Source organism: Tetranychus urticae, chromosome 1, assembly GCF_039701765.1.
Source record: "Tetranychus urticae isolate SD_2017Ah chromosome 1, NJAU_TeUrti_SD_1.0, whole genome shotgun sequence".
Taxonomy (NCBI): Eukaryota; Metazoa; Arthropoda; class Arachnida; order Trombidiformes; family Tetranychidae; genus Tetranychus; species Tetranychus urticae.
Window position 1 is genome coordinate 5964058 of NC_142958.1, and position 19491 is coordinate 5983548.

The 19491-nt window shown below is 33.2% G+C and overlaps 7 protein-coding genes across 9 annotated transcripts; 3 read left to right on the forward strand and 4 right to left on the reverse strand.

The window, feature by feature from the left end:
• Positions 1-1613: 1613 nt before the first annotated feature.
• LOC149094438 (uncharacterized) lies at positions 1614-3440 on the reverse strand. The gene has a single exon (XM_089266769.1). The coding sequence runs from the start codon at positions 3386-3388 to the stop codon at positions 2450-2452; it is 939 nt and encodes a 312-aa protein (XP_089122895.1). The 5' UTR covers positions 3389-3440; the 3' UTR covers positions 1614-2449.
• Positions 3441-7165: 3725 nt separating this feature from the next.
• On the forward strand, positions 7166-9502 carry LOC107362484 (MICOS complex subunit Mic60). Its single transcript, XM_015929559.2, has 6 exons — positions 7166-7287; positions 7344-7399; positions 7515-8055; positions 8135-8266; positions 8331-8559; positions 8633-9502. Exons 1-6 carry the CDS (start codon positions 7243-7245, stop codon positions 9256-9258), a joined length of 1629 nt encoding a protein of 542 aa, XP_015785045.2. The 5' UTR covers positions 7166-7242; the 3' UTR covers positions 9259-9502.
• LOC107362485 (MICOS complex subunit Mic60-like) lies at positions 9439-11456 on the forward strand. Its single transcript, XM_015929560.3, has 5 exons — positions 9439-9593; positions 9748-10063; positions 10151-10282; positions 10347-10575; positions 10649-11456. The coding sequence occupies exons 1-5, from the start codon at positions 9568-9570 to the stop codon at positions 11272-11274; spliced, it is 1329 nt and encodes a 442-aa protein (XP_015785046.2). The 5' UTR covers positions 9439-9567; the 3' UTR covers positions 11275-11456.
• LOC149094439 (uncharacterized) lies at positions 11364-12990 on the reverse strand. The gene is made up of 3 exons (XM_089266764.1): positions 11840-12990; positions 11617-11772; positions 11364-11544 (listed from the first exon to the last, which is right to left on the reverse strand). The coding sequence occupies exons 1-3, from the start codon at positions 12854-12856 to the stop codon at positions 11473-11475; spliced, it is 1245 nt and encodes a 414-aa protein (XP_089122890.1). The 5' UTR covers positions 12857-12990; the 3' UTR covers positions 11364-11472.
• A 683-nt stretch (positions 12991-13673) lies between these two features.
• Rpi (Ribose-5-phosphate isomerase) lies at positions 13674-16000 on the reverse strand. Of its 3 annotated transcripts, none has more exons than XM_089266771.1 (4): positions 15714-16000; positions 14939-15014; positions 14761-14877; positions 13674-14384 (listed from the first exon to the last, which is right to left on the reverse strand). In XM_089266771.1, the coding sequence occupies exons 2-4, from the start codon at positions 14999-15001 to the stop codon at positions 13851-13853; spliced, it is 714 nt and encodes a 237-aa protein (XP_089122897.1). In that variant the 5' UTR covers positions 15002-15014; positions 15714-16000; the 3' UTR covers positions 13674-13850. The 3 variants fall into 3 exon arrangements, with proteins under 3 accessions (XP_089122897.1, XP_015785050.1, XP_015785049.1); XM_015929564.3 differs by lacking the exon at positions 15714-16000 and adding an exon at positions 15166-15335; XM_015929563.3 differs by lacking the exon at positions 15714-16000 and having other exon boundaries at positions 14939-15335.
• A 178-nt stretch (positions 16001-16178) lies between these two features.
• On the forward strand, positions 16179-18016 carry UQCR-C1 (Ubiquinol-cytochrome c reductase core protein 1). Its single transcript, XM_015929786.3, has 3 exons — positions 16179-16590; positions 16675-17273; positions 17398-18016. Exons 1-3 carry the CDS (start codon positions 16266-16268, stop codon positions 17911-17913), a joined length of 1440 nt encoding a protein of 479 aa, XP_015785272.1. The 5' UTR covers positions 16179-16265; the 3' UTR covers positions 17914-18016.
• On the reverse strand, positions 17981-19245 carry Zpr1 (zinc finger protein Zpr1). Its single transcript, XM_015929788.3, has one exon. The coding sequence runs from the start codon at positions 19243-19245 to the stop codon at positions 18037-18039; it is 1209 nt and encodes a 402-aa protein (XP_015785274.1). The 3' UTR covers positions 17981-18036.
• Positions 19246-19491: the final 246 nt, after the last annotated feature.

The window sequence follows — 19491 nt, forward strand, 5'->3', positions numbered from 1 at the left end:
AAGTTTTATTTTGGAGAGACTCTGGTTCAATATGAGTTTCAGCATTGGTACCTCAAGAAGGTCTCATTTTTTGGGCCGATTAGGAGATAAACCCAAAATTGAAAGATCCTTTATGGATGAGAAACATGGATTGACAGTGTATATTGTTTAATGTTTAATGTTTTTGTAGATTTTGGTACTTTTTTGATTGTAATCAACTCATCTTGAGACTCAACGGATTGCATCGATGGTGATTTACTTTGTAAACACATGTAGACCAGAGTTGAAAGATCGCATTATTTTTAGTTTATCATATTTGTTCAGTCAATTGAACACATTTTTGTCGAAAAGTATCAAATTGTGATTAACTGGGAATTGAGTTTGATCATCATTGTTTGGTCATTGGAGAGTTGATCGATTGAGATAAAATTAACTAGTCATCAATGATCAATGTTATTCAATAGTTGTCAGCCTTGATATGGCAACATTTAACCGTGAAAATACTAAACTAAACTCATCAATATTTACAGTAATTGTGAGATACTTTTCACTGGCTTTTCACCAACATATCAAAGAATGATCATTGAAATATGAATGCTGGTATTGTTGACAATAATTAAATCACAATTTGGGTCAATAACAATGAATAGACTCAGAGGATTTAATCAATTACATAGTCACTTGTTAAGACTTATCAGAATCACTGATGTCACTGTTTAACCATAACTAACCCAATTGGTAAATAACAATCAAGTTTAACAATTTACCTTGATTTGATCATGAAACTGTGCAAATTAAAGATTCAATTAAGTTTAATAGCATTGGGAAAAAATGAGCAAAAGGATTGGCTGTTTGATGCACTTACAGCAAATCTAGACCAGTGTCGAGGTCTTAACCAAGTCTATTATATAAAAAGTCTATGCAATTGTTCAATCTTCAATAATAGTAAATTGTAATTATCAATTCTTAACATTCTCTTATTGTCATTTCAAGTGATAATTTAAATCGTAATCAAATATGTTTCTCTCGTTAACAATCATTCTTTTAATTGGTTCAGTCCACCTTTCAATTTGTTTCCCTTTCAACAACTTCAAACCATTCAGGCCTATCCACGACTTTGGGTTTAATGATTTACCTACAAATGATCCCGAATTGGATTCTTTTGCGGATTTAGCTAAACAATTTAACTCAACCCTTGAATCTGTTATCAACTCAACTAATGGTCAACTGGATCCATTGGTTGATCCTCTGTATTATCAAGATTTAACCAAATTCAATGCCACCCTTAACCAGCAACTTCAACAACAAGAAGGCAATGAGTTTCTTCGTGATGCTGTCTTAGCTGTTATGTTTCAACAATTGAAGGGCTTTTTTCCTGGTTTAGATCTGAATCGATTTGAATTATTTGCCAAAGTTTTTGCTAATTTTTGGCCCACTATTCGTGATTTCATGCGAGATAATCCCAAATTTTTTGAAAACATTTATAACCGATTAGTCCGTGGAAACAGTTCCTCTGATGCTTCAATGGTCAACTTCACCACATTTTCACCTCAAATTTTGCTCAACTGACAGTGATTAACAAATCATTCATTGTAATAACTTTAACCAACCACATCTAGAAATAATAAATCAAATTATTGAATATTTAAAGTTGATAATTTTATTCACATTTGCAATTAAAATTTACTAGCATTTCCATTTTACTTTTCAATGGCATCCAAATCAGACTAATGAATTAAAAATTTGCAAAAACTACTGTTTCATTTCAATGAATGAGTTATTTTCCCACATAAGGTGCGAATACATTCACATGGCCTTTACCTTTAGCATATGTTTCATGGTTCCTCTTTGTATTAATTTTTATTGTTTTTAACCACATTTTGGTTTTTTCATCAAGTTATTTATTATTTATTTTTGATAGTGATTTCAGTAGCAACTTGTGAAGTATTTTCAGCTGTTTAATGATCAGGTTTTTGCAGCTTTGGTGCTATCTGAAAAGATAACATCAGATTCATTGGTGATTTTACAGTTTGCTAGCAAATCCCATATCATTTAACCGTTTTACATGTTTTAAACACTGTTTTCACACGTTAGCATTACGTCCAATCGCGGAATTCGTGAAATAAAATAAAAACCATGGGTTTCACTGCTTCAAGTAATCAGGTTGAGACAAATAAACTGTTAAAGGTTGAAATTTCCGAGTAATCAACAAAAGTGGGTTGAACTTGGTAACAAGCTGGTTATCAAGGCGCAACATTTAAAGTTGTCAAAATGAAAGGGTGATGAAGCAGAAAATGATTTTGATGGTGAAATAAGTGTTGTAATTAAAAGTAATTTTACAACAAAAGTGGTAGAAAAGATAAACGTGAGAGCAAAACATTCATAAAGAAAAACTGAAATATTGAATGAAAAGGAAGACGAAAGAATCATGGACAGTTGATTGTTTGAAGAGAAGCACGATTAATTAGATTTAAATGAGTTGAAGAGCTTGAAGATATTGTTGAGTAACAAAATCAGCAACTTCCTTTAGATGATTAAACAAAGCCTTGAGGTTACGAAGGTTGGTCGAGGTAGCTCTCAATAATTTTGGAACGGTCAAAGGTTGCTGTTGATGTTGGTGTAAAGGTAATGGTGATGGTGAAGGTGATGGTAGGTGATGATGATCATGATTGTGAATCATGTTGTTGCTTGTATTATTGTTACTGTCATTGATATCATCAGAGTCAATCAAATAGTTAATCGGGACATCATTCAATATAGATGATCCACTGATTCCGTTGCTTGTATCAAAATCAAAGTCGTCGTCAATCGAGTCAGATCCTCTGCTGCTCCAACCTGAGTCTAGTGAAATTTTTTGCTTTCGATCACTTCCTGTATTGGTTGTAACGGATGATGACGATGATAGAGTTGGTGTTGATGATGGAGATGATGATGTTGTATCCGATACCTTTGATGATGGTCGGCAATAATCGGGATCAACAAAACCAACTTCAGAATCAATTGAAAACATAAGGAAAGAGCTGTCTATTGTCTTAGCCAACTCTTTGGCTTTAAGCTGGTTTAACCGACTCCCCTTATTGGCGCTGCTGAAGCTACTGTTGTCAACATCGTCAAAATCCACTTCAGTGAAATGACTTTTACACTTTTTAATTAAACAGTAAATTTCAAACAATTGTCGATAATTGCCCTTGGCCATTAATGTCGGAACCCATGTTACACCGTCCAAATTAATGTCTTTCAACAAGGTTGGAACAAGAACAGTTGATTCCATTGTGTTGACTGAATGTATAAAACCTTTGATGACATCAAAGAAAGATCCAGTTATTGGACCAGATCTTAACATTTTTGTTGGATGTATGGGTTTCTGTGAAAGATAATAATCTAAATTGGCCATCATTCCAGAATACATTGTTGATTTAAATTGTGTGATTTTGTGATGTAAAGTAAGTAGCTTGACACAAATTCACTTATTATCAAATTGTCAACTCTTTAGTGTATTAGCTAACGTCTTTTTCACTTTTCCTTCCAGAAGATTCGCAAGTTTAAATCAAACCGTCAACATCATGCGACTGGAAAAGATTAACGCGTTGAAAGGTTGTCCAATGGTCAATAATTAGTAACCGATGAAATCACAGTTGAAAGATACGTTTGTCAGCAATCGGACAGCCAAGGAACGACTGAGTAAATGGAAATCCGCAGAAGTCAAGTCCCTGGATTGGAAAGAACAAAGTTGTATAGATTAAAATAATTGTTTTTGGGGTCAACTGATTCAATATTGAAAACGATTAGCATCATGATATTCAACATCCTCATCAACATCAACTTTTTCATCACTGAAGCTTTTTGGTTTACTAAAGTTTGAAGCTGATTAAATGTAACCAAGGGATAAATGTTGATGACACCTTACCACTTGTTTCTCTTTCTCTTTCATCATCATCGTCATCTTCATCTTCATCTTCTCCTTCAGCTGAATTACTACTTACCTGAGCTCACAGATAAATTGGTGACCAAGTTATCGAGAGATTTATCTCGATTTTCCCGATCAACAAAAACCACTTTCACTTTCGAGTTTACACTTAAACTATCACCAACAACATATCCACTCTCTCAAAATTTTAACCACCCTCCCGCTCTCTTTTACTCCACTCTGTTGCCTTCATGCAGCTTCCTTGTTTCTTACTTTCCTTTCTTTCATTCGATTACTCCCTTTTTAACATTCTTTCCCGGTTTGTCGATGAAATGAAACATTTTCAGCTCAGTTTTTTTTTCAAGCTCAGTAAGTTTCCTTTCTCTCTATCTCTCTATCTCCTTCTCACTCTCGATTTTTTTCATCTTTCATCCTCCTACATTATCATGTATTCTCCCCCTCCATCTTCAAGGCTGGAATTGCCATCTCTCTTTATTTTCTTTCTCACCTGTCTTACTTCCCATCATCAACAACAGTAACAACAACAACAACAACATTATATTTCTTCTTTTCTCACTCTTCTTCCTCACCGTCATCATCCTCTTTTCCTTCGATTTACTGAATAACCGCTACTTACCATAACCAAAAAGCCTCCGGCCTCTTCTTTTTAAGGTCGATCATGACAAACAAATTTTGTAAATCAATGTACACTGTCACAATTTAAATCTCAAATTATCACTTTCAATTGCCATCTCTTGAAAGTTCTCATTCACTCTGACATCATTCAATTACTGTTATACAGTTTTAAGACTTATTTCTCAAAATAATCCCAAAGTTCGGTCAACACTGACTTTGAATGTAACATTTTATAAACAAGATATGGGTACGTGATTGAAGACAAAAACGACTTATGGACTGGACTTAGATTGATTTCAAGGATAAAAGTGACACCAATAGTTGTTAAAGTTGTTGGGCTAACTTAGTGATAACCTCTTATAATCATGGAATGGAAAATATCATTTACAATTTTATAACAATTAGCATTATTTTTTTTCCATTCTCATCAGCTTTAAAATTTTGAGGGAACTTTTAACAAGGTTACAAACTCAATGGTTTTATACTAATTCAGTAAAACCAATTGTATAAATTACAGTATAATAGTTAGAATATGAAATTTCTAATTCTAATGTAACCGTATCATGTCACGTAAATTAACCAGTGATCTATCAGCATTCAATTGTACTCAACAGCACTTTAACTTTAATCTTAAATCAATGTTTAATTTATTCAAAAAGCCCTCACTTTTTTTCAACCAATCAGTTGACTTATTTTGATTTCCACTGTTTGTTGAAACGATCATTTTTCGTGTCACTGGTTAACGTTATTGCTTTGACCCTTTCAATATGTATTAATCAATTATACAATCTATGTTTAATTTAATTTCTTTAGACTTGTTAATTAACCCATTCATCCACTAACTAAATGGAATCATTTTCAAATTAGTTGCTATAATGATCAGGTATAATTGACACTTTTACATTTTTTTAACATTTGAACTTTGAGTTTTTTTTCTTTCTCCCATTGCAATTATTGTTCATTTTGTTTGACATTTTTTTCATTTTTCAGGTTTCAATGGCTTCCAGTTGACAATTGTATGCCTTACCAATTATCCAATTAATCAAAGCCCAATGTGAAAGGATAAAGAATAGATATCAAGGAAAGATGGATAAGACGGTTTCAACTTGGTTTCACTGATCACTTCGAGTTAATTGATAAAAGTGGTATTCATTTTCCTGTTTGCTGAGTTATAACAACTACACCACCACCAACAACAGCAATAACAAAAAAAACAGTCAACCGAGATTCAATATTGACTTTTTTTCCTGTTTAAATTTTGCTTTTTTCATCATACATTCCTTCAAATCGCCTCTTATATTTATCGCCAGCGTGTTGTTGGTCACACACTCTAATGCAATTCAATGGATTTTAAGGTTTTTGGTGAAAATGATAAAATTTTCCTGCTCAGTAGAAAATTTTTCCTCCGCAACAGAAAATAATCAAAATTAACCTTCAATCTTACTCACTTACACTAATCATTCACTGAACTGCAAAAATATATACCTACTGTTGATCTTGTCGCTTGCAGCATTTAACGAGTCCAAGAAATAACGCCTATTCTAGGATATCTGTCGATTATTTTAATCTTTAAACACAATTTAAGCTTTGTTACATGTGTTAATAAATATGTTTTGTTTGTTTTCAGACAAAATTGTCTGTTGAAACGCGTATTGAGATTTTTCATGCAACTTATAAGTGATTAAATTTGATCAACTAAACTTGTAATTTATACTTTTCAATGCCTTTTCATTACAATCCAAAGTAAAATCACTTTACTGTTCGATCTCATTTTATGACCTTTCTCTTTATTTTTATCAGATGAAGTGATTTATGCTTTCTTTTCACTTTCTATTCTTTTTTAAATTTCGTAATTGTCCTGAAAACTGGTAAAATCATTGTAATCATTTCATCTAAGAATCGTATTCGAAATCTGTTCACTCTAGAAGATTCAATAGTCCAAGAAGTGACTTGGATGAATTACTACAAAGTTCATCCAGAGTGACTATCATTCAACAATCTTAAATTGTTAAATATTCAATCTTATTACATTTAGATTTCAGTATATTGAATACAAACATAAAGGCCATTTACGTTAACTTTAGATTGTTTGAAAAAATGAATTTCTTGTAAATCTTTTGCCATACTTTTTTGTTATTGAGAATTGACGCGAGGAAAATGAATGTTGAGTCGCTCAGTTATTTACTGATAGCTTCAGTATTCAAATCTCGAAATAAAATTCATGTAAATGTCAGCAATTGCGAAATCAATCTGAATCAGTGGATCAAGCCAATCGAAAAGCATTTATAATGGAAAAGGTTGTTCTCATTCCACTTGATCTGATCATGTTATATGTAGTTAAGTTATTGATTAGTCAGTAGTGATTGCAACTGAATTTTAAAATGTTCATTTTCCGTATCTCTTTTTGCTCCATGTAATCCAGAAATGTTCATTGTTGTACAAAAAGAACGCATTCCGTATTTCGAATCAGTATCATTGTGATCAGGGAAAAACTTTTTCAATTATTCACGTTTTATGAAACATCGATTAATGAGTTATTTAAATCAATAAAATAATCAAAGATAAAAATAAAATAAATGTTTCACTGTGAATTAAGCGAGTTAACATATCTTGTGTAACAGTTTGTAATGATTATATGCTCCCTTTGGTTCATGTTTCATTCTGTTTTTTTAAAGTCAAAATTGTGACCTTTAGAGTTTATTCAATTCATTGATTGCCTCATGTTTCGCCGGCCATTCCGTGTAATTAATGTGAAACCATTACTGGTAAGACAATTATTTCACTCCTATTATCTATATTTCTAACAATTTATTCGTTTCAGAGGCCCACACGATCATGTAATCCTTATGAGAACAGGCTCTCCAGTACCGGTCCTCGGTAAGTCAACCTTCTCAACATTTTTTTTCAACTGATTTCCCTGAATGCTTCATTATTTAGAAATTCTATTAATCTATTAATCAATTTACCATTTACTTGAATTCAATATGTTTAGGGGAGGTGGCCGAAAATTTTTGGTTAGTTTGGTTGGAGCTACAACTCTTGGTATTGGTGGTACCATTGCCTATGCAAGCTATGACTTGGATTTTAGGAAACAGCTTAATCAAACTATTCCTTTTTCTGAGGACATTTTAACTCCACTGATTGGAGCACCAGATAGTAGCTCGAGTGTTCCAACCAAATCACCGCTTCCAGAAAAACCTGTCAATAGAAGCGATGAAAGCTTGATGAAGAAAAGACTAGATCGATCTAAAATCAAACTGGACCAAGAGGCTAGCAAGGCTATATCTTCGAATCCTTCCTCTTCTTCATTGTCTCCTCAGACAGCATCAGTTCCACCACCGCCACTAGATATTCCCGAATCTGAAAAGAAATCTGATAAAGTGGAAAAAACAGTTAAGCACGAGGACAAAAAGGAAGTCAAGACTTCAGAGCCTACTAAAATCGAAAAACCAGTTGCAGTCGTAGTCCCAACCTCGGTGAAAAATGAATCTACTGACAAAAAGTCATCTGTTAACATAGCATCTAAACTAGAGGTAAATAGTCTTGAACTGATAAAATGTTGAAAAGTGGTAATGGTTTTAAATTGAAACTAAAATTTATTTTTTCGATTAGGATCAAAAAGCGGTAAAAAGTAATGTATCGCCAATGAAAGATACTAGCTCTGATATTTCTGACGAATTTACATCAACGTTGGCACAACAGTACAGCAAAATTGAAGATCTTGAAGCAGATTTTGAACAGAAGGTTTGTTATTACCCATTTTTGCTCAATGATTTCAACCACTAACAATCAATTTCTTCGTCTTTAGATTGATATGATTCGTGATGAATACGAACGAGAGCTAATGAAACAGCTTAAACGGCAAGTTGCTGTATATCTTGATCACTTGAATGATCAATTGGAGGTTCAACGAAATGAGATGGAGAGAATACAAAGATTAGCAGAAGAAGACAAAATTTTAGCCATTAAAGATAGATTTTATTCCGAACTTAGTGGAGCTTTAAATAAATTGCATGAAATCGAAAATGTTCTTGCAGGTAAGTTTTTTAATTCATCTCTGTTTGTAAATTCGTCAATTTTTTAACATTCATCTCCATTTTTTTATCATAGTTCGTAAAAAGTTGGAGGAAGAAGAAATCGGAGCTAGGAAATTATGGCTTCTCTGTCAATCACTTAAAGATTCCCTCAAGTGTAATGGCCTCAACGAGCCAACACCTGTAAAGGAAGAGATAAATTCAATGAAACAAACTGTTGAAGCTTTGTCAATTAAAAGCCCAATGACAACATCAATTTTAAACAGCATACCGAACAATGTCATTGAAGAAGGAGTACATAATGAAGATAGTCTTATCGAAAGGTTTCACAAAGTTGACAAACTTTGCAAACGTGTTGCCCTGATTGGAGACGATGGAGGATCTCTTTACCATTATTTTCTGTCTTACCTTCAATCATTGTTGCTCATCGATTCTGTTAAAATTCCTGAACAAGAATTAACTGGAACTGTTCAAATTGATCCTACCCAATGGGATACTTTTGAAATTCTTGCTCGAGTGAAATATTGTCTTGGTCAACGTAACATTGAACAAGCCTTAAGATATGCCAATCAGTTGAAAGGAGCCCCACGCAAAGTTGCAAAGGACTGGATAATAGACACTCGAACCCATCTAGAAGTACGTCAAGCTACTGAATTGCTTCAAGCCTTAGCCGCAACTATCACAATTAGAGCTGTTAAATAATTTATTTAATTGTAATTTTAGATTTCAACAAATTACTATAAAATATATATCTGGTGGTTGATTGAGTGTCTGTAAGAAGCTCATGTAAACTAGTGTCAATTGAAGAAACAAAATTTACGTTAAAACTTAATTTTCATTGTTACTGCCATCTAGAGACTACAATATTGGCTTGCTGTAACTGTGTTTTGTAAACACAATTTGAATTTTAACATTAAATCAACTGTTTCAAGTTCTGTTTATTTAATTTTCTGAGATTAATCAATTATTTTAAATTTACTTCAAAACTTGAGACCCTCAACCAATTTCGGCATGGGTTTAATACGGACAACAGTTAAGTAAGTAAAGAGTATTTAAATGCTTTTGCTTTTTGATTGACCATTTGATGCTGACTTTGTCCTTTGGTAAATCAATTTGAGATATTTTTATTAGCTTTATTGTTATCAACAAAATAATTTATGCCATGTCTTAATTTTATTTTTACTTATTTAGGTATGGTGTACCCTTAGGATTTGTGTATTGGACTGTCAATGCGGTTGAATGGAAACCAATGGAATCATCGGAAGATTTGAAGAAGTCAAGATTTTTATACAAGGAATTAGAAGCTGCCAAATCAAAAATTTGCCCTTATGTTTCTCCTTATATGCCTGAGATCCCATTAAACAAGGAAGAGCTCACCGAAAGCTGGAACAGAATTGTTAAAATGCCTGATGAAATCGAAAAACCAGTTGGAGTCGTAGTCCCGACCTTGGCGAAGAATGAATCTTCTGACAAAAAGTCGACCGTTAACATAGCATCTAAACCAGAGGTAAATAGTCTTGAACTGATGAAATGTTAAAAAGTGGTAAAATGTTTTAAGTGGTAAACTGAAACTAAAATTTATTTTTTCGATTAGGATCAAAAAGCGGTAAAAAGTAATGTATCGCCAATGAAAGATGCGAGCTCTGATATTTCTGACGAATTCACATCAACGTTGGCACAACAGTACAGCAAAATTGAAGATCTTGAAGCAGATTTTGAACAGAAGGTTTGTTATTACCCATTTTTGCTCAATGATTTCAACCACTAACAATCAATTTCTTCGTCTTTAGATTGATATGATTCGTGATGAATACGAACGAGAGCTAATGAAACAGCTTAAACGGCAAGTTGCTGTATATCTTGATCACTTGAATGATCAATTGGAGGTTCAACGAAATGAGATGGAGAGAATACAAAGATTAGCAGAAGAAGACAAAATTTTAGCCATTAAAGATAGATTTTATTCCGAACTTAGTGGAGCTTTAAATAAATTGCATGAAATCGAAAATGTTCTTGCAGGTAAGTTTTTTAATTCATCTCTGTTTGTAAATTCGTCAATTTTTTAACATTCATCTCCATTTTTTTATCATAGTTCGTAAAAAGTTGGAGGAAGAAGAAATCGGAGCTAGGAAATTATGGCTTCTCTGTCAATCACTTAAAGATTCCCTCAAGTGTAATGGCCTCAACGAGCCAACACCTGTAAAGGAAGAGATAAATTCAATGAAACAAACTGTTGAAGCTTTGTCAATTAAAAGCCCAATGACAACATCAATTTTAAACAGCATACCGAACAATGTCATTGAAGAAGGAGTACATAATGAAGATAGTCTTATCGAAAGGTTTCACAAAGTTGACAAACTTTGCAAACGTGTTGCCCTGATTGGAGACGATGGAGGATCTCTTTACCATTATTTTCTGTCTTACCTTCAATCATTGTTGCTCATCGATTCTGTTAAAATTCCTGAACAAGAATTAACTGGAACTGTTCAAATTGATCCTACCCAATGGGATACTTTTGAAATTCTTGCTCGAGTGAAATATTGTCTTGGTCAACGTAACATTGAACAAGCCTTAAGATATGCCAATCAGTTGAAAGGAGCCCCACGCAAAGTTGCAAAGGACTGGATAATAGACACTCGAACTCATCTAGAAGTACGTCAAGCTACTGAATTGCTTCAAGCCTTAGCCTCAACTATCACAATTAGAGCTGTTAAATAATTTATTGAATTATAATTTAAGATTTCAACAAGTTACTTTAAAATATATATCGGGTGGTTGATTGAATGATATCAAATTGAATCGAGTCATTCAGATGAAATCACCACACTGATATGGTTTTCATTTTATTCTCAGTTAAAAAATAAAATTATTTTCGAATAAAGTGTTTAAATTAAGTTTTATTGATGAAACTTTTTATTAATAATTTTTCTGCGATCCGGCTAAATTGGTCAGTAAGAGCAAAAGTAACGATGCTAATTCAAGTAACGCCTAAAAATCAGAGAAAACATCAAAAGTATTACATAGCCGTCGAATAAAAATTATATTTCAATGTAATCTTACCAAAATTAAATTATGAGTTGAATATTGTAATGAACCAAAGATGGTGAAAAAATGTCTATCAACAAAATGATCAATGAACATGAGAAGCGTCAATTTTGTTTTAGGTAAAGCAGAAATGTAAAGTACTTTGTGAAGATTCCGTAACGCTCTGTTTATCTATTTTAATTTTGGGAGTAAGATAGATTTGTAAGATAGATAATTTGCAAAAGTCTATATTGATTACCTTTGATTGTCCATGAATACCAATGAAGAATTGTAAATACTGAAAGAAGATGGAGTTGAAAATTCCGCAAATAAAGAGAGCAATTTTGTACATAATTGAAAATTGATTGAAAAAGAGTAAAAATATAACCATTCCTTGGGCTATAAAGCCATAACTAAAAATGAGAGTGTGTTTGATCTTATAAAATTTATCACAAGCAATCAATTCTTGGTAATGATCAGTCATATGTATTAACAATATTTTCAATTTTTGCTCATTTAATTGAATAGTTGTAGCACAATGATCCAGTAAATCGGGTTCGTTTGATTTCTTTTTGACTTCCATTGTCATGATTTTGATTAACCTGTCGTTCAAAAGCTCCAAATAATCCAACCAAACGTGAACAAATAAGCCATAAATAAGTACAAAATTAACTGAATAACTAACTATGGCAAAGCAACCCCAAGAGTGGGTAATCGCATTAATCATCATGGGTAATCTAAATTGTGGTGGAGCTAAAAGAGCTGATGGAACATTAGCAAAAAGCAGAAAAGCCAATGTAACCAGATAACAATTCAACTGGACTTGACGATAGAAAGATTTGACAATATTTGGATCGACACCAATTTTCTTGTAACGATTTGTGGCCAAGACTTGTCCAATTAGAAGCCAATTATGATCTCCTCGATCGCCAGAGTTTAAAATAAAGTGTAAGTGTTGAATGACACTGCCCAAGCACCATATTGATAGGAGGATTGTCATTGTTTTGCGAGCTGAGCCTAAAATGAAACCAGGATCGCCAAGATAAAAATTGATTGGTGAAAAGGGTGGCAAAAAGTAGAGAATCCAGCATTTAATTACAACTGAAATCAGATTAATGAATGTAGCATAAGAAATAAATGCCATGAATCGAGATGGTTTGCTGGCTATGTAGTTAGAGTAAATTAATTGTGAGCTAAATAGCTGATCCATTGTAGGTAAATACTTTTCAATACGCTTCTTGCGATAACGCTTGAGAAATCTCGAAAGCGATACCATTTCAGAGTTAGTTTCGGCAATCACTTATTACAATTAATAAATTCACAATTTAAAATGATGATAAATCCAGGTGATTAGTATTATTGCTGTTGAATCACGTTAATAAGACATCTAATTTGCTTACAACTCTGGGCTCAAGCAAACTGTTTTAGATTTTAGATTCTTATATTTTAACATGCATACAACTTTGATATGTTTTCACTAATTTGTTAATTTTTCATTTGATTCGTTATTCGCTTGATTCACCATATTTATCTCAGCTATTAAATTGTGGCTCTCACAAAAATTGAGCTTGGAAATACTGTTTAAGCTCGATCACGAATAAGTCTAATTATCTTTAAATTATTGCACGATTCTTCGGAATACTTCATTTATTTTATTATTTGATATTTAATACAGTAAACACTACGTAAACAAATAGGTAAACCATATAGTAAACACTAGAAACCAAAAATTTTCTCTCATAATGTCCAAATCGATTGAGTAAATTTGCAGAAAAAAAACATTAAAAAGGTCCAAGCTAAAGACGAAGAGATAGCTCAACAATTTAAAAGACTGGATATAATTTTATTCAAAATTATTTAGACACAGAAATTAATGTGTCATGCACATCAATATTTGATGGTCTTGCTGCTTAGAGTAAACAAAATTACAAAAAACTTAATGTTAGCTCGAGGAGTTTCAAAGGCGACTTATTTACCAAAGCCAAGATAAAACATTGCACATAACCTTTCCGACACACTGTCTACTAAATTAGAGATGCTCATGAAATGATCATGTTACCTTTATGTTTCTGTGCAATGAAAATAAAAAAGTATTCAATTTTTCGATTTTATTTCAATGAAATTCATTTTCAATCATTATAAATATAAAAGTATTGCAAAATCAGGGAACATTGAATACATTTGTGATTGTACTGTCTTTTTCAATATAACCAAATTGTCTTTTAAAAATGCCATATTAAAAATGTAAATACATGTGAATTGAAGTAAGATCAAATTTTATGCACAGAACCATCTTTCTCGGCATAATAAACAACGTTTGCCATATTTATAAATAATCCAGTATCAATAATCCCAGGTATCATCATTAAAGATTGATTGATTTCATCCCAAGGCATCTGAGAATCCTCTTTAAATGTAAAGTCCCAATCCAGAATGAAATTTCCATTATCGGTTACTAAAGGTCCAGCTTTTGCTTTGGCCATTCTTAAATTAGCTTCTCCACCGAAAGTAAATTCAATCTTTCTCTTCACGACAACATGAGATATTGGAGCTACTTCGATGGGTATTCCTTTTTTCCATTGATCACCCAACTGTCCACTTATTTTAGTGTAATCACATATGATTGCTAAGCTCTTGGATGCCGAGGCAACTATTTTTTCTTGCAAAAGACAACCACCACCTCCTTTGATACAGTACTTTGTTGATCTTTCCACCTCATCGGCTCCATCGATGGTCAAATCAAGCTCGGGACAAATTTCAAGATCATAGAGAGGCAAATTATGAGCCAAAATAAGCTGACGAGCCTGTCAAAAAAGAGAAATATCAAAGTTAGCGATTAAAACAATCCCATTTCAATATCAAATTATGTGTGTCTAGTCATTCGAATCAAAAATCTTTTTGATAATCAATTTCATGAAAATGTTAAAAAGGTTCCTTGAATTTTCAACATAAAATACCTTTCACCAGAAAGTAAACATTAAACATAAAATCTTTATCATAAGACCACAGCCACATAAGTAAATGTAAGAACGATATCAATGTCACAATCATCTGATGTTCAAAAACACGGAAAAACAAACATGCTGTAACCATTCACGAGCATATGATCCAATCAGTTATTTAAGATAATTTTTCCTCATTCTTGTGATTGAGACAGAGTAAATTTATATACAAATTTACCTGAAAAGATGTTGGTACACATTTGATCTTTAAATTTGACTGTGCCACTTTTTCAGCAATCCTGGTCACTGCTGGAATAATTGTTGAACCACTTCCAATTCCTAGCACCATATTGTCCTGTTAATCAAAGATGACAATAAATAAAAACGAAAACCAGAAATAAATGTAAACAAAATACCTGCAATAAGTCATCAACAGCAGCGTAAGCCACAATCTTTTTAGCCTCATCGATGGGCACCATTTCTCGTGTTTTACTGCGTAAAGATGAAGGGGATAATTTTTTAGTAATCGCCTCAAACATTGTGGATAACAAGGTGTAAAATGGGCTTAAAAGAATTTAATTAAATTAACTTTGAAAAGGAATAAAAAAGGAAGGATAAAATGGAGGAAAAATAATGAGTCTACCGTTAGTATTGAAAAGACAACAGTAACCGGAAAAAGGTCGATTGATTCAAGAAGATAATTACTTTAAACTGACAATCAAAAATTATACTTTTAAAAAACAATTAACCAATTCTTAACCAGTAAATATTAACAATAATAGTGTTGATAAAACATAACAAATGTCGAATTGAATATGTTTTCACTTCAAACAGACAGTCTCAGATTCCTTTCAGCCATTTAATCAAAGCTCTTTAGGTTTTTTCATCTTCTTGTAATTGCCTTCTTCCCTGATCATTAATTTATCATTTTAATCTTAAATAATCAAATAAAAGCAATCAAATTGATCTAATCGTCCCTTTTTATCACATTTCAAAAATCTTTCTACATTTTCACGGCTCTTGTTATCTTGTGACTTTGACTATCTTAATTGCTTTCTTTCATACGACATGACCTTTTTTGAACAAAGCTACAATTGCCAGAATAACAATAAACATAGAAAAGATTCAGAACAAGTCCATTGATAACAATTTACCAAAAAAATATGAGGCGAGGTTAAGTTTCGTTCTTACCTTTTGACTCTGAAGCTCCAAGTGGCTTTGCTTATTGAAACAATACAAATTCATATAATGATTAAGGGCATATAATTAATGAAAAATAGCATTAACGACGAACAGAATAAGTCAAAAAGTACAATTTGTACTCTTTGCAATAAGTATACTTCGATTAAACTTGAAATCTAACTTCATTGACCTGTTTTGAGCTCGTTAATAACGAGTCGTTATCAATCCCGTTAACATGAACTGCTTTTTTGATAATAAAACAAATATAACAGGTGTTTATCTTCAACAGATTAATTGTTTGTCTAATTAAGTTTTATTTCATTTCTGCATTCTGATTAAATCCTTTTCCTATTTTTATTTGGCGCTATTTGATGAATTATCAAACATTTTATTATTGGAAGATTTGAAAATGGCGGTAGCTATTAATATCGATGTATCGATTTGTTGAAATTTTGTTTCACATTAAGTTGCCCTTGTTGAGTTATCCTGTATTCACCGAGTTTTTGTTTATTTGGGTCTGACCTTTTTTCTCGGTGATAAACTGTTAATTTAATAATCATCATGTCGTCTACTATTTTAAGAAATGCCCCACGGTTGGTTCAAACATTGAGCAAGAACAACCAAAGTTTACGATTCGGTCTCAAAAATCGTAAAATCTCTGCTATTCCTACCCGTGAAATCTTGGTAAATTACCCAGAAACCAGAGTCACTGAATTAAGCAATGGAATCAGAGTTGCCACTGAAAATTCTGGGCTCAAAACAGCCACTATTGGTGTATGGATTGATGCTGGTTCCAGGTATGAAACCCCTGAAACAAATGGTGTTGCACACTACTTGGAGCATATGGCCTTTAAAGGCACAAATAAACGCAGTCAAACTGATTTAGGTAAGATATTTGCAATATATCAATTTGTAAATTTGTCTATTAATTGGAAATAATATTAATTTGATGTTTATTGTACTAATTTAGAGTTAGAGGTTGAGAATATGGGAGCCCATTTAAATGCCTATACTTCCAGGGAGCAGACCGTGTATTACGCTAAATGTCTATCTAAAGATGCCCCACATGCTCTAGAAATTATTTCGGACATTCTCCAAAATTCCAAATTAGGAGAAGCTGAAATTGAAAGAGAAAGATCAGTTATTCTCAGAGAAATGCAAGAAGTCGAATCAAATATGCAAGAGGTTGTATTCGATCATTTGCACGCTACAGCTTACCAAGGTACACCTCTGGGTATGACAATTTTGGGACCCACTGAAAACATCAAAAAGATAAATAGACAAGATTTGTTGAACTACATTGAAGGAAATTACAAAGGTCCTAGAATGGTTATTGCTGGAGCTGGTGGAGTTGATCACGATGAATTGGTTAAATTGGCTGAAAAATACTTTGCCAATGTCAAGGTTACTTATGATGGAGTGAAGATACCTGAATTGACTAACTGTCGTTTCACCGGTAGTGACTTCAGAATAAGAGATGATGACATGCCATTCGTCTATGGAGCTTTTGCAGTTGAAGGAGCTGGTTGGGATAATCCTGACAACATACCTCTTATGGTTGCTAATACAGTGAGTATCGTTTCAACATTGTAACACACTAATGACATAAAATCTTATCTAAATCAAATGAAAAACATTGGATAACCGATTTTAATGAAATTTCATTAAATTTACTGCATCTTTCTCAATACAGATTCTAGGATCCTATGATCGGGCTCAAGGTGGTGGCAATTCAGTTACATCAAGATTTGCTCAACACGCAGCTGAAGAAAATCTTTGTGCATCTTATCAATCATTCAACACCTGTTACAAAGATACCGGTTTATGGGGTGTATATTTTGTTGCTGACCGTCTTAAAGTCAATGATTTTACCATGGAAATGTGCAAAAACTTTGATTTATTAGCTACTGCAGTCAGCGAGTCAGATGTTACTAGAGCTAAGAATATGTTGAAGACTAACATGTTGCTCCAGTTAGATGGTACTACACCTATCTGTGAAGACATTGGACGTCAAATGTTATGCTATGGACGAAGAATACCTATCGCTGAAATGGAAGAAAGAATTAATTCAGTCACTGCTTCAGATGTAAAGAAAGTGATGCAAACTTATGTTTATGATCAAGATCCTGCTGTTGTAGCCATTGGACCTGTCGAAGCTCTTGCTGACTACCCAACCTACAGAGCTTGGATGGCTTTCTGGAGGTTCTAAGGTCTCATTAGCATCTTTAATTTAGATTTAATTGTACAAACAAGCAAAGCAAAATAAGTCCTGATGGTGAATCGTTAATAAGAATAAAAATCATTCTTGTTTATTTTCAAACTCTCAATACTTTTATAAATCGGTTTTCATATCGTTCAATCCCAGTTCCTCGTTTTGTTCGAATGTTCTTTCATAATGTTCAATATTCGTGGCACCATAGACAAAACTGTTGCCACAGGGGTCATCTAAAATAAGCGTTAACCCAATAGGTGCTTTGAGTCTTTCAACAAGACTCATCATTTTTTCTTTTTTCTCCGCCTGAGCTGAATCTCCAGTAACGAATGGGTTAGATTTTTCCAAACCCTCTTTAACTTGTTCGATCAAACCTTCAATTGTAGTGTATTTGCCTGCTTCAGTACAACCAATGTCTAAGTCTAATTCAGGAATAGTTAAGGAGCACGTCTCAGATCGAACAACGTCTCGTTTCAAATCTTCCTCTCCTTCAATAGGCAACACGATTTTGACCCCCTTTTCACTGATTCCTTGGCCACTTTTAATTTCGGTAGTCTTGTACCCACATGCTTCACAATTAGTAGCCATAAGAATAACATCTTTGAAGTGTGGTATATTTGTGAGTTTCATGTTAGTGAAGCAAATAGCACCACACGAATAACAATTGGTTCGAAATTGCAGGACTTCATCTTTAAGATCAGTTTCACTTGGTTCAGGTTGTTCTTCCTCAATTGAATAAATACCGAGAGTTTTGTTCTCATCTATAGATCTTGTGTAAAAAATAATATCCATTTGTGGATCGGGCTTCGGAGCCAATGGATTCTCAATGAAACTGTTTCCAGAAGGATCCGTAACGACTAGAGTGAATTCTTGGTTCAATTCTTTCAATGAACCGAGTTTAGTAATGAAGTCGGTTAGTTTGGTAACAAGTTCAGGTTGATCAGCATTGACTTGACAAGTGTGCCTAAGTCCATCTATAGCTCTGTCAATGAGCCCTTCAACTGTGGTAACCAGACCTGGTTGACGACTCGCTTGAAAACTTAATTCAGGTATACTGAGTTCAGCATAGTCAGATTTAACAACTTGTCGATCCATGTCAATTGGAGTCTTGACTTTCAACCGAATATTGATACCTTTCTCTTGAATTGTTGATGCAGGTTGAAGCTCGTTGTTACAATAACCACAGTTGTCACATGAAAACGACATGATGATAATTTCTCGGAAGAAAGGTATTTTCGTAACCATAAGTTTTGTTATACCATTTTGGCGACAATTAACACACAAACTTTCAATTTCGTCAACTTCAGGTCTTTCCGATAGAGTACCCATTTTATTGAATGGTTCCGTAGAATTAACAAGTAAAGGTAAAAATCAAAAAATAGTTTTAAAAACCAATGTTTTCGAATAAGATTAACAATTATTATTTTTAAAGCACAACAATATCACACTATCTTTCACTTCACTACAGGTCCTGAAGTACAGGATTTAACTCACAGATAAAAAGAGCAAGTCCAATGCAGATACTGCGAAAACGGCACAATCGATAAGATAAAAGAGGGAAATTTGAAATGTGAA

Excerpts from the sequence above, each read along its gene's own strand:
- LOC149094438 (XM_089266769.1), bottom strand. The coding sequence starts at position 3,388 with ATGTATTCTGGAATGATGGCCAATTTAGATTATTATCTTTCACAGAAA.
- LOC107362484 (XM_015929559.2), top strand. The coding sequence starts at position 7,243 with ATGTTTCGCCGGCCATTCCGTGTAATTAATGTGAAACCATTACTG. Across the intron at positions 7,288-7,343 it reads TTAATGTGAAACCATTACTG|AGGCCCACACGATCATGTAA; the intron begins GTAAGACAATTA and ends TATTCGTTTCAG. Across the intron at positions 8,056-8,134 it reads ACATAGCATCTAAACTAGAG|GATCAAAAAGCGGTAAAAAG; the intron begins GTAAATAGTCTT and ends TTTTTCGATTAG.
- LOC107362485 (XM_015929560.3), top strand. The coding sequence starts at position 9,568 with ATGGGTTTAATACGGACAACAGTTAA. Across the intron at positions 10,064-10,150 it reads ACATAGCATCTAAACCAGAG|GATCAAAAAGCGGTAAAAAG; the intron begins GTAAATAGTCTT and ends TTTTTCGATTAG. Across the intron at positions 10,283-10,346 it reads AAGCAGATTTTGAACAGAAG|ATTGATATGATTCGTGATGA; the intron begins GTTTGTTATTAC and ends CTTCGTCTTTAG.
- LOC149094439 (XM_089266764.1), bottom strand. The coding sequence starts at position 12,856 with ATGGTATCGCTTTCGAGATTTCTCAAGCGTTATCGCAAGAAGCGTATT. Across the intron at positions 11,773-11,839 it reads GTATTCATGGACAATCAAAG|ATAAACAGAGCGTTACGGAA; the intron begins GTAATCAATATA and ends AAATTAAAATAG. Across the intron at positions 11,545-11,616 it reads CAACTCATAATTTAATTTTG|GCGTTACTTGAATTAGCATC; the intron begins GTAAGATTACAT and ends TCTGATTTTTAG.
- Rpi (XM_015929563.3), bottom strand. The coding sequence starts at position 15,061 with ATGTTTGAGGCGATTACTAAAAAATTATCCCCTTCATCTTTACGCAGT. Across the intron at positions 14,878-14,938 it reads CTGTTGATGACTTATTGCAG|GACAATATGGTGCTAGGAAT; the intron begins GTATTTTGTTTA and ends TTTGATTAACAG. Across the intron at positions 14,385-14,760 it reads GTGTACCAACATCTTTTCAG|GCTCGTCAGCTTATTTTGGC; the intron begins GTAAATTTGTAT and ends CTTTTTTGACAG.
- UQCR-C1 (XM_015929786.3), top strand. The coding sequence starts at position 16,266 with ATGTCGTCTACTATTTTAAGAAATGCCCCACGGTTGGTTCAAACATTG. Across the intron at positions 16,591-16,674 it reads ACGCAGTCAAACTGATTTAG|AGTTAGAGGTTGAGAATATG; the intron begins GTAAGATATTTG and ends GTACTAATTTAG. Across the intron at positions 17,274-17,397 it reads CTCTTATGGTTGCTAATACA|ATTCTAGGATCCTATGATCG; the intron begins GTGAGTATCGTT and ends TTCTCAATACAG.
- Zpr1 (XM_015929788.3), bottom strand. The coding sequence starts at position 19,245 with ATGGGTACTCTATCGGAAAGACCTGAAGTTGACGAAATTGAAAGTTTG.